At 42.0% G+C, this 13,552-nt stretch overlaps 1 protein-coding gene across 1 annotated transcript in view; it reads left to right on the top strand.

Moving 5' to 3' along the window:
- LOC142760553 (kinesin-like protein KIF28) overlaps positions 1–13,552 on the top strand; it is a 97,000-nt gene that overhangs the window by 23,784 nt on the left and 59,664 nt on the right. The window contains exons 5-7 of the mRNA XM_075863744.1: positions 12,106–12,173; positions 12,273–12,415; positions 12,539–12,660. Of these exons, the coding sequence (XP_075719859.1) occupies positions 12,106–12,173; positions 12,273–12,415; positions 12,539–12,660 (333 nt within the window). The remainder of the gene's footprint in view (positions 1–12,105; positions 12,174–12,272; positions 12,416–12,538; positions 12,661–13,552) is intronic.

The following is a 13,552-nucleotide window of genomic DNA, read 5'->3' as shown; positions in this document are numbered from 1 at the left end:
CTTTCATGTCCTGAACGTAAAGCTATGAGGGAATATATCCAAGAATGCCTGGCCAAGGGTTTCATTCGCCCCTCGACTTCTCCTGTAGGTGCTGGCTTCTTCTTCGTGGGGAAGAAGGATGGTGGTCTTAGGCCGTGCATTGATTATCGTAACCTGAATAAGGTCACCGTAAGGAACCAGTACCCACTTCCTTTGATTCCGGATCTTTTTAATCAGGTTCAGGGAGCCCAATGGTTTTCTAAGTTCGATCTACGGGGGGCATATAACCTTATCCGCATCAAAGAGGGGGATGAGTGGAAAACTGCGTTCAACACACCCGAGGGTCATTTCGAATACCTGGTCATGCCCTTTGGGTTGTGTAATGCCCCTGCTGTCTTCCAGAATTTTATTAATGAAATCCTGAGAGAGTACCTGGGTAATTTTCTTGTTGTGTACCTTGATGACATACTGGTGTTTTCCAAGGACTGGTCGTCCCACGTGGAGCATGTCAGGAAGGTGCTCCAGGTCCTTCGGGAGAATAATCTGTTTGCTAAGACTGAAAAATGTGTCTTTGGGGTACAGGAGATACCATTTTTAGGGCAAATCCTCACTCCTCATGAATTCCGCATGGACCCTGCCAAGGTTCAGGCTGTGGCGGAATGGGTCCAACCTGCCTCCCTTAAGGCGTTACAGTGTTTTTTAGGGTTCGCCAACTATTACAGGAGATTTATTGCCAACTTCTCGGTCGTCGCTAAGCCTCTTACGGACCTTACCCGCAAGGGTGCTGATGTCCTCCATTGGCCCCCTGAGGCCGTCCAGGCCTTTGAGACCCTCAAGAAGTGCTTTATCTCGGCCCCCGTGCTGATTCAGCCCAACCAAGAGGAGCCATTTATTGTGGAGGTTGACGCTTCCGAGGTGGGAGTGGGGGCCGTCTTGTCCCAGGGTACCAGCTCCCTCACCCATCTCCGCCCCTGTGCTTACTTCTCTAGGAAGTTTTCGCCCACGGAGAGTAACTATGATATTGGCAACCGCGAACTTCTAGCCATTAAATGGGCTTTTGAGGAGTGGCGGCACTTCCTGGAGGGGGCCAGACACCAGGTAACGGTCCTTACGGATCACAAGAATCTGGTTTTCCTAGAATCGGCCCGGAGGCTTAATCCTAGACAAGCTCGGTGGGCACTATTCTTTACCAGATTTAATTTCTTGGTTACCTATAGGGCTGGGTCCAAGAATATTAAGGCTGATGCTCTGTCACGTAGTTTCATGGCCAATCCTCCTTCTGAGAAGGATCCTGCTTGTATTTTACCCCCTGGTATAATCGTCTCTGCCACGGATTCTGATTTAGCTTCTGATATCGCGGCTGATCAGGGTGCAGCTCCCGGGAACGTCCCTGGGGACAAACTGTTTGTTCCCCTGCAATACCGGCTGAGGGTACTCAGGGAAAACCATGACTCCGCTCTATCTGGTCATCCTGGCATCTTGGGCACCAAACACCTCATTACCAGAAACTATTGGTTGCCTGGGTTGCCTAAAGACGTTAGGGCTTACGTCGCCGCTTGTGAGGTTTGCGCTAGGTCCAAAACCCCTAGGTCCCGACCTGCGGGCCTACTACGTTCCTTGCCCATTCCCCAGAGACCTTGGACCCATATCTCCATGGATTTTATCACCGATTTGCCTCCATCTCAGGGCAAGTCGGTGGTGTGGGTGGTAGTCGACCGCTTCAGCAAGATGTGCCACTTTGTGCCCCTTAAGAAGCTACCTAACGCCAAGACGTTAGCTTCTTTGTTTGTGAAACACATCCTGCGTCTCCATGGGGCCCCAGTCAATATCGTTTCTGACAGAGGGGTACAATTTGTTTCCTTATTTTGGAGAGCTTTTTGTAAAAAGTTGGAGATTGATCTGTCCTTCTCCTCCGCCTTCCATCCCGAAACTAATGGCCAAACGGAAAGGACCAACCAATCCCTGGAACAATATTTAAGGTGTTTCATCTCTGACTGTCAATTCGATTGGGTCTCATTCCTTCCCCTTGCTGAATTTTCCTTGAATACCCGGGTCAGTAACTCGTCAGGGGTCTCCCCGTTTTTCTGTAATTTCGGGTTTAACCCAAGATTCTCCTCCGTCTCCCCTGGTTGTTCCAATAATCCTGAGGTAGAGGATGTTCATCGGGAACTGTGCACCGTCTGGGCCCAGGTTCAGAAGAACCTAGAGGAGTCCCAGAGCGCACAAAAGATTCAGGCGGATAGTAGACGTTCTGCTAACCCCCGGTTTGTCGTCGGGGATTTGGTCTGGTTGTCGTCCAGGAACTTGCGCCTTAAGGTCCCGTCCAGGAAGTTTGCTCCCCGATTTATTGGACCTTATAAGATCATTGAAGTCCTCAACCCTGTATCCTTCCGTCTGGAGCTCCCCCCATCATTTCGCATACATGACGTCTTCCATGCCTCCCTCCTTAAACGCTGCTCCCCGTCCTGGTCCCCCTCGAGGATACCTCCTGTTCCCGTTCTCACCCCTGAGGGGGTGGAATCCGTTCTCACCCCTGAGGGACTCCTAGCATCGTACATCACTATGATGCTAGGAGCCCGGCTCCCTGCACTGTGTTCGGTCCGGGTCTTCCGGCCGAAATACGTTCCGTACATTACGGACGTAACATGGTCGTGTGAACCCAGCCTTAAAGTTAATAAAAGTTTCCCTGATCAACTCCTTTATTATTAGAAATAAAATGAAAATATGAAAACAAACTATACATAATAGGTATCGCCGCATAAGGAACGGCCTGATCTATAAAAATATCACATTATTTTTTACCGCACGGTGAAGACCGTAAAAATTTTTTAATAAAAAACAATGACAGCATTTTATTTTTTGGTCATCTTGTCTCAAAAAAAATGTAATAAAAAGTGATCAAAAAGTTGCAAGTAACGTAAAATGGTACCAATACAAACTACAGTTCGTCACGCATAAAACAAGCCCTCCCGCAGTGATATCAACGAAAAAATAAAAAAGTTATGGCTGACAGAAAATGGCGACACTAAAACATGATTTTTATTAGAAAAGAGTATTTTTTTTTTTTCAAAAACATTTTTTATTAAAATTTTGCTTGCAACATTTTTTTTCTGTGTCATTACAAGGAACAAGGTATGGCATTGCCCACACCTTGGCAAAATTAAATACATACATAGTTGTTCATACCAGTATATTTGTTGATAACATCAGAAGCAGATATGTTGATTTTACATTACATTGTGAACTGCAGCTTAAACAATAAACCTTTTAACCATTTAAACCAATAACCTTGGTAGTCTTATTTATGCCTTATCCTTATTTCCTTTCCCTACCTCTATGCAAACCTTTACTCTCTCTATTTCCATCTACTTTCTTGGTGGTTTGATTTTCAATTTCCCTAAGGATCCCTTCAGATCTTCTGTAAGATACCATTTTGTTTGTTGAAATCCCGCCATCACCGTCTCAATATCTAGTTCTGACATCTGCTCCAAGAACGGTTTCCATTTCCTGAAAAAACTAGCCGTTTTCCGCTCTTTGTGTATTAGGGCATCTGTCCTATCTGAATACAGACATGTTTTCAATTGTTGTATGAGTTGTTCTAATGTCGGTGCATTGGGTTCCAGCCAGTTTTTCAGTATACATCTTTTTGCAATGAGTATTATTATGTGTGCTAGCGGAGATATGTGTGTTACCGTCCCCTCTTCTTCCACTTCCATTGATGCTCTGGAGTGGAACAAAAGAAGTATGGGGTTTAGTGGCATAGGTTTATCCCATAATTTCACCATAAATGCCAGCACTAGTGACCAATATCCTTGTGTATTCGGGCATGACCAAATTCCATGATGCAGATCCGTATGTGGCTGAGCACACTTCGGGCATGCATGTAATCGGTCTGGGTTGCTATCATTTGGCGGTATGTTAAAAGCGTAAATGGCTGCATGCATTAGTCTAAACTGTGTCTCCCTCCACACCTCATTAACTACATGTTTTCTCACTGCTTTCCATCCCTCTAGCATTTGATCGTTTACATCTGTCGTTTTAAAAACACGTCTCCAATAAGGGAATTGTTGTTTTGGGTCTATTTTTATGTAAATATCCTTTATTGCCCGATATAGTACCGACAATGACTTCCTATGTGATTTTTCTACCAGTGCATCAAAAGGATTATCTACAATCTCCCTTTCCAAGTTTCCTACCTCCTTTGCACAGAAAGTTTTAACCTGCATGTATTGTAAAAAGTGTGTTGGCTGGATCCCAAATTCGTTCACTAGCTCTGGCAGCGTCTTTAGCCTCGGTTCCGTTGTGTGCAGTATCTGCTTTACTGTGGCTATCCCCCTTTGCTTCCATGTCTTAAATAAACTACTTGTCATGCCCGCTGGGAACTGTATATGTGACCATAATGGCAAGTATTTAGACAACTGAAAAGATAGGCCCGGCTTTTTCCTCACTTCCTTCCAGCACATAATTGTGTCTCGTAATATGACTGAGGATTTAACATGGCATGGGAGGTGCTTAAGTTTTGTGTGCAATAATGCTTGAAGGTCGTATTTACCTGCTAGTGCTGACTCTAGTTCCTGGTTGGAGTAATGATTAGTTTTGTGTATCCAGTCTAACACATGCCGGAATAGACCAGCTATATTGTATCCCCTTAAATGCGGAATGTTCACCCCCCCCTGCCAGTGAAATCCCTGCAACTTCGTTAGCGATATCCTTGGCCGTTTATGCAACCATATAAATTTAGTTATAGTGGAATTAAAAATTTTGACATCCTTATGCTTCAATAGTACCGGCAGTGTTTGCATTGGGTACAATAATCTAGCGAAGGAGATCTTCTTGACCAGATGGCATCTACCGAACATAGAGAGCGGCAATGTCCTCCATCTTTCAAGTTCCAGCCTTATTTTGTGGAAGATGGGTTCATAATTCAGATGATATAAGGTTCCCGGGGTTTTCCCGATCCATATCCCCAAATATGTTATTTGTGATTTTGCAATTTTTATGCCTAGTTGCTGTAATTTCTCATCCACTGTATGATTATGTTGTGTCAAACCTAAGAGTTCGCTTTTGAGGGGGTTAATTTTGAGACCGGCGAATAGCCCATAGTTATGGATCACCTCGAAAACCTTAGGGAGATGCCTAGACGGTTGAGAGAGAAACAGCAGGATATCATCTGCAAAGACTGCCGCCTTAACCTCCACCTCGCCAACTCGAATCCCATTAAATATCTGCCCCTGTTCCAGGATCTGTATCAGGGGTTCCAATGCTAGGTCAAATAAGAGTGGTGATAGTGGGCACCCCTGTCTCGTTCCCTTATGTAGCTTAAACGTCTTTGACTTGATTCCTGGCGTGCACACAGCCGCCGTGGGGTTCTTGTATAACGTTTTTATGTAATTTCTAAATGCCCCTTGTATGTTACATTTATCCAAGACCATGACCAGCCACTGCCACTCAACATTGTCAAACGCCTTTTCAGCATCCAGCAACACAAGTGCCGATTGGCTGAATGACTTTGGCTGTGCTGCCACCCCATCCATAACTCCTAATACTTTTCTAATATTTGTAACTGCTGATCTACCTTTAATGAAACCCACCTGCGACGGCCCCACCAGATGAGGCATTATTTGGGCAAGCCTATTTGCCATGATCTTGGACAATATCTTGATATCCTGATTTATTAAGGATATGGGTCTGTATGGGCCCGGTAGTGGCAGATCTTTCCCATTTTTTGGTAGCACCTTGATGTATGCTGTATTTGCTGCATCAGGAATGTTCCCACCCTCCAATAGAGAATTAAAATATGCTAATAACGTCTGCGTTATTTGTTCCTGTAGAATTTTATAGAACTCCGCCGGGTAACCATCAGGTCCCGGCGTCTTCCCATTTGCTAATGACTTTATGGCTAGCTGTAACTCTACCAGTGTTATTCGTGCGTTCAAGTCTTCTAATTGCCCCTGGTCTAAGGTAGGTAAGGTGATATCTGCCAGAAATCGGTCACCCCGCACATCGACCGGTACCTGTGTGGTCTCGTACAGCTGCTGATAGAAAGCCTGAAAAATGTCATTCATCTTTTTGGGTTCCATTTGTATACAGCCCTTGTGATCTCTTAGTTTGGTTATATGTGTAGGTGGCCGAAATCCCCTAGCCAATCCCGCCAACAGTTTTCCCGCCTTGTTGCGAAAACGAAAAAGTTTGGCCTCATAGAGTGATCTCCCAAACTTCTCCCTTTTATCCAACCATGATTCGAAGTGTTTCCTCGCATCCACCCATTTGTGCTTTTTATCTGGCGACGGGTCAGCAAGGAAAGAAGAATACGCTGTTCTAAGGCTATCACTACACTCTCTGTATTTTTGTTGGATCTGTTTTTTCTTAAACGTTACATACGATATGAGCCTCCCTCTCAAGACCGCCTTCGCCGTCTCCCAGTACAGGGCCTGATCAGCCGCATGTTCTGCATTGTCTATAGCATATTCTAACCACCATCCCTTTATCCGTGCTTGAAAATCTTCATCTTCTGCTAAATTTGCCGGAAATCTCCACTGAGTAAACTCCCCCCTGGGGTGTGTATCCGCCAACACCAACCGTACTGGCGCATGATCAGATATGATCATGTCTGTGATGTCTACCTGTTCTACTCGTTGTAACATATGCTGACTTAAATAAATGTAGTCTAATCTCGACCAGGATTTGTGATATGGTGAGAAATAAGTGTATTCCCTGTCATCCGGATGGCTGTATCTCCAGCTATCAGTTAGTTGTGTGGTTTGTGAAAATTCAGGCAATATGCCATCTGTAGCCAGTGTCGGTGCCTGTGCATCTCTCTTCCTATCTTCATCTGCATATTGTACTGAGTTAAAGTCTCCCCCTACCAGCTTCATTGCACATGTGTCAGCTAGGAGTGTAATCTGGAGGTTCTGAAAGTAAGTGCGATTATTTGTATTGGGCGCATATACATTATATATACTAACTTCCCCCCATTGTGTGTCTAGCAGGATGTGCATTAATCGTCCCTCTGTGTCCACATATTTTGAGTGTAAAGTGAAGGCAAGATTTTTGCTTATTAAAATTATCACTCCATTTTTTTTTTTGAATAGCTGGGGAGCCATAAACATTTCCCACCCAAAATTTACGCATTCTAAAAAAATCTTTTTCTTCCAGGTGAGTTTCTTGAAGCAAAGCCAGGTCAGCCTTCAGTTTGCCAAGGTGACGCAGGACCATTGACCTTTTGTGTGGGGACAGGAGTCTCTTAACATTCCATGTCACTACTCTCATAAAGAGAAATTAAGATACTCGTTAGCGGAGACTGGCTATGCTTCTGCATCATATATAGGATGTTGTGTATTAATAAGGAATAAATTGGGAATCTAATGTCTGTGCGGTTCAGCCCCCTCGAACTAGGGCTAATACGACTACCATTCAACCATTGATCCCCACTATGTGAGAACACATTAACTCTCCCCGACTCCCTCGGAGAGCCCCCATTTTCCCTCTCATATTTCCTCAGGACTTCTCTTTTTTCTGCTATGTGACTTACTCTCCTCTACTTACAGATAATATCCCGTCAGCATAACACATTTAACATGTTTTAACAATATCTCAGCTGTCAATGTATTTGTGCTTATCTTTCTTGTTTTAAACTGCTTTAAACTAGGCCCCAATGCCATCACCAAGTAACTTCCTTTGTTACATATGTAAAATATTAGACACGTGAATACATGAATAAGTTCCAATTTCACTCGACGGTGAGAAAAGAGTATTTTTATTGTGGGAACGTAGTGAAACGTAAAAAAACGATATAAATTTGGTGTCGCTGTAATCGTATCGCCCCGCAGAATAAAGTTCACATGTTGTTTATACTGAAAAAAAAAAAAAATGAAACGTGCTAGAATGTTCTTTGGTTTCCTCATCTCCCAAAAAATGGAATAAATAGTGATAAAAAAATCACATGTACCCCAAAATGGAACCAATAAAAATGACAGCTCGTTCCACAAAAAACGCGCCCTCACACCGCTCCGTCACCGGAAAAATAACACGTTATGACTCTCAAAACGCAATGATGCAAAATGATGCAAAATGACGACCCAGACTAATTTTTAGGTCCAGTAGAATTTCACAAAATACCCCACATCGTCATTTGCTGGACCCCACAGGTGGACCCTGTAGATGCAGCGGAGATGAAGAAACTTTAGGGCGGCTTATAGGGCTAGTGAAGAAGTCAAAGATTAGGCAATACTGGAGCGCAGATATTTTGTATAATACACAATAAACCCGGCCTGTGCATAAAGGATTGGTTCAAAAGCCAAATGGTGGTCCAACTGAGCCTGGCAGTGTACCCAAACGGAAATTTATGACCACATATGGGGTATTACTGTATTCTGGAGAACCCGCTTAACAATTTATGGGATGTGTGTCTACGGTGGTACAAGCTGGGCACAACACATTGGGCACTGAAATGGCATATCTGTGGAAAACAGCAATTTTCAATCTGCAACATCTATTATTTACTCATTTTTGCAAAACACTTGTGCGGTCAAAATGCTCACTACACCCCTAGATCAATTCTTGAGGGATCTAGTTTCCAAAATGGGGTAATTTTTCGGGGGTACCACTGTACTGGTACTATAGCTCAATGCAACATGGTGTCAAAAAACAAATCTTGTAAAATCTCCACTCCAAATACTAAATGGCGCTCCTTCCCTTTAGAGTGTTGCTGTGTGTCCAAATAGCAGTTTATGACCACATGTGGGGTATTTTCGTACTCCGGAGAAGTTGCTTTACAAATGTTACGGTGCTTTTTCTCTTTTATTTGTTGAGAAAATGAAAAATTTTGAACTAATGCTTCGTGTTATTGGAAAATAATGTAATTTTTCATTTTCACTGCCCATTTGTAATAAAATCTATGAGACACCTGTGGGGTCAAAATGCTCACTACACCCCTAGATGAATTCCTCAATGGGTGTAGTTTGCCAAATGGAGTCACTTTTGGGTAGTTTCCACTGTACTGGTACCCAAGGGGCTTTGCAAACGCGACATGGTGCAGAAAAACCAATCCAGCAAAATCTGCTCGCCAAATGGCGCTCCTTCCCTTCTGATCCCTGATGTGTATTCATACAGTGGTTTATTACCACATTGCCGTACTCTGGAGAAGTTGTTTTGCAAATGTTACGGTGCTTCATATCCTTTATTTGATGAGAAAATGAAAAATTTTGACCTAAAGCTACATCTTAGTGGAAACAAATATAATTTTTACTGCCCAATTCTAATGAAATCTATGAAACACCTGGTGGGGTCAAAATGCTCACTACACCCCTAGATGAATTCCTCTATGGGTGTAGTTTCCCAAATGGAGTCACTTTTGGGGGGTTACCACTGTACTGGTACCTTTAGGAGCTTTACAAATGCGACATGGTGCCGATAAAATCAAACCAGCAAAATCAGCGCTCCAAAAGCTAAATGGTGTGCCTTCCCTTCTGAGCCCTGATGTGTATTCAAACAGTGGTTTATTACCACATACTGGGTATTTCCGTACTCTGGAGAAGTTGCTTTACAAATGTTGGGGTGCTTTTCCTCATTTATTTGCTGAAACAAATAAAAAATTCTGAGGTAAAGCCACATCTTATTGAAAAATAATGTCATTTTTAATTTTCACTGCCCAATTCTAATGAAATCTATGAAACACCTGTGTGGTCAAAATGATCACGACACCGATAGATGAATTCCTCTAGGGGTGTAGTTTCCCAAATGGAGTCACTTTTGGGTGGTTTCCTTTGTTTTTTCACCACAAGACCTCTTCTAACTTGACCTGGTGCCTGAAATATAATTGAAGAAAAGGAAGGCCGAAAAATCCACTAGGTACTCCTTTGCTTCTGGGGCCTTTGTTTCAGTGTAGTAGCGCACTAGGGCCACATGTGGGATATTTCTAAAAACTGCAGAATCAGGGCAATAAATATTCAGTTGTATTTCTCTTGTAAAAACCTTCGGTATTATAGGAAAAATGGATTAAAATGGAATTTATGCAAAAAAAATAAATGAAATTTGCAAATTTCCCTTCCACTTTGCTTTAATTCCTGTGACACGCATAAAGGGTTAAGAAACTTTCTAAATGCTGTTTTGAATACTTTAAGGGGTGCAGTTTTTAAAATGGGGTGATTTGTGGGGGTTCCTAATATATAAGGCCCTCAAAGCTACTTCAGATCTGAACTCTTCCCTAAAAGAATAGCCTTTTCAAATTTTCTTGAAAATATGAGAAATTGCTGCAAAAGTTCTAAGCCTTGTAACGTCCTAGAAAAATAAAAGGATGTTCAAAAAATGATGCAAACATAAAGTAGACATATGGAAAATGTTTACTAGTCACTATTTTGTGTGGTATAACTATCTGTCTTACAAGCAGATACATTTGAATTTAGAAAAATGCAAATTTTTGCAAATTTTCTCAAAATTTTGGTGTTTTCCACAAATAAATATTGAATTTATCGACCAAATTTTTTCACTAACATAAAGTACAATATGTCACGAGAAAACAATCTGAGAATCGCTTGGATAGGTAAAAGCATTCCAGAGTTATTACCACATAAAGTGACACATGTCAGATTTAAAAAATGAGGCTGTGTCATAAGGTCCAAAAGTGGCTGGGTCCTTAAGGGGTTAAAAAATAATGTAGAGACGCTTGTGTATATCCGTTTTAGTTGATGGGCCATTTATGGGTTGTCTGCCATGTTGGTTCCTTCTTCCCCTTTGATATTGTCCCCCTAATGTAGCCTACATTTCCCATGATGCTTCTGGCTTTGCAAATGCAGACGGATCAGAGTCTCGTCAAAATTCACTTGCTCTGCTCAGAGACCCTATCTAAGGGCAGCAAGTGAAAGATCACTGACCTAAAACTGCTGCCCCTTAACACTGCAGAGTTTTAGTGTATTCCTATGTTATGCAGCTACGGCCTGTCTCCTCTGCCTCTTGCTAGTGATGGATCAGTGACATAGAACTACTGTAATTACACTGCAGAGTCTCAGTGCATTTTGATGTGATTGAATCTTTCACTGCTCTCCCCCTGCCTCCTGCTTGTGATAGGTTTCTCCATATCAACTCTTTCAAGCAGGAAACAGGCGACAGCAGTGTGAAGCTGCATCTCATAGGAATATACTCGAGATTCTGCACACAGCACTCAGATAACTCTGCAGCTAATCATTGTATGGACCTATTTTATCACTGCACTCCTGATCCTTTAGATAGGGCAGAAATTATCTTTTCAGTAGCACTATATGTATTGGGACATACAGAGATACAAGGAGGGAGGAGCTGGGGAGGGAGAGGAGGTGTCTCAGAGCTGCCAGGAGGAATTTGATAGGTGATGATGTAATCCAATGGAGGAGAGCTTTTTTGCATTCTCCAGACTCACAAAATAGTAGCTCTTCAGCGTCAAAAATGGCAAAAATAGGGATAAAGTGCAAGCCTTATTGAATACCATCACTCGCACTTCTATCACCATAAATCCCCGTCTATTGTTTCTAAACATAGGGACATATTCGCCTCAACATAAACCTGGGGTACTCTGGACACCTCTTTTCTGTGTAGCTAGAACGTTCATACTGCTCTAGTGGAAAACTAACATGACCCCCTCCCCTCCTAATAAGCCACTGGCTTAGGAAGGGAGCTCAACTAGCCAGAATAGAGGAAATGTCCTATTTAGTGCTGTGCAACGAAGTCAAGTTTACTACGGAAATAGGGGAATAGATCCTTAGACATATTGAATTACCAACCTATCCCAAATTGATTGATACACCCACAGACCTGGCTATAGACCACTACCCTAGTGACATTTGGTATGGACAATGTTTGACAGTTTTCGAGTTTTGTTCATTACTTGACTGTTTATTTATACATTCCTATGTTGTTTATCATTCCTTCTCATTTACATAATATATGTATTAATATAGGCTATGCTATTGACAAATGAATATTGATGTTTGTATTGCTTAAAACCAAATAAAATGTATTAAAAATAAAAATGGCAAAAATAGTATTTGTTAAAAAATATATCTTAGTGCATAAGGGAATTCTATTAAATATTCTGATAGAACATGAATGTGAAACACCACTGCGTCATGTATCAGGTATGTTTCTCTTTGTTAGGTTGCTGCAGTGAGTCCGGCTGATATATGCTATGAGGAGACTTTGTCTACACTCAGATATGCTGAAAGGTAATGCTCCGTTTTTGTACATGGTTCTAAAAATATGAATGAGAGAACCATAATATTACATTACAATATGTGCAATTGTGTGTTATTTACCTCCATTAGAGCAAAGAAAATTAAGAACAAAGCAGTTATTAATGCAAGTCCCACAGAGCGCCTTATTAAAGAGCTGAAAGCCGAAAACAACAAACTGATGTCCCGACTGGCAGGACTTGGGAGCTCAGGAAAGAAGGTAGAGCAAGAAACAAGTAAGATGTAAATCTGTATCATCCGTTCTACTGTAAAGCATGTCTTCTACAGTATTATGCATCATGTCACTGGCAACTTTATGTAACATAATGATGGGTTTCTATATTTTTTGGGAACCACAGGAGAACTTCACCGATTGCTGTCAGAAAATGAACTGCGTATCCAGGCAATGCAATCAGCCTGGGAACATCAGCTACAAGAAGCCAGAAAAGAATGGGAGCAACAGTTTGCTGCAATAACACAGGTGAATTGACAGCATAAATACGTTCTTCATACATTTACATTACAAAAAATAATACTAAAAGGGGTAGGCAGAGTAGGTGGCCATCTAGGGTACCATTAAAGGGTGGGTCACAATTTATGGATAAAAGAAATCGCTGTGCCTTTAAAACATTTGTTTGCTACACTGTAAGCTGTGTCTTAGCAGTATGTTCAGCATAGCCATACCTGCATGTTACTGTGTGAATCAGGGCTGATAGCTGTCAGTTGAACGTTATCTGACAGCTATCATACTGACCTTCAAGGACCGAGGATGTGTTTGGGGGGGGGGGGCACATTCCATAATCTCTCCCTTGGACACTATGAAAGCTTGTCACTCCCTTGGTTTTACGTCATTGGCAAATTATTTTTCTCATCACTTTGTGTGTTACCAATGTTGCCTTAGGTTTGCAGTTATATATAGATATACATCTATAAAACAAAGGCTTTTCATATAGATTATTTATGGGAACTTTGATATACCCAAAGTAACATTTATACCAAACCTTCACCCTCCTAAACCACACATTTGATCTTGGCTTATGGTACCTGTGCTCCATAATCCCTACTGTGAATAAGGTTTGCTATCCCCTGTTTGGCTTCTATTACCCAGACTTCAAAGCTCTAGCTGTGGAGAACCAATTGTGATGTGTAATATATATTTAGGTAATGTGTGGAGGACCACCTATCACATAATATTGTCAACAGATCACATTGGTGTACACCACCCAGTATAGCTATATGTGTGAGGGAAGGGAAGGAAGAAAAAGTATGTGATCTGATATTAATATTTAACTTTTATTGATATGCATTAAAATAGAAAATTACACTAAAAGGTCCAATGGTGCAATAAGGTATGTGTGAGTGACCCCCAAACT

The sequence above is a fragment of the Rhinoderma darwinii genome, chromosome 4, assembly GCF_050947455.1.
Source record: "Rhinoderma darwinii isolate aRhiDar2 chromosome 4, aRhiDar2.hap1, whole genome shotgun sequence".
NCBI lineage: Eukaryota > Metazoa > Chordata > Amphibia > Anura > Rhinodermatidae > Rhinoderma > Rhinoderma darwinii.
The sequence above is the reverse complement of the archived record's forward strand: the minus strand, read 5'-3'. Positions and strand labels throughout refer to the sequence as shown.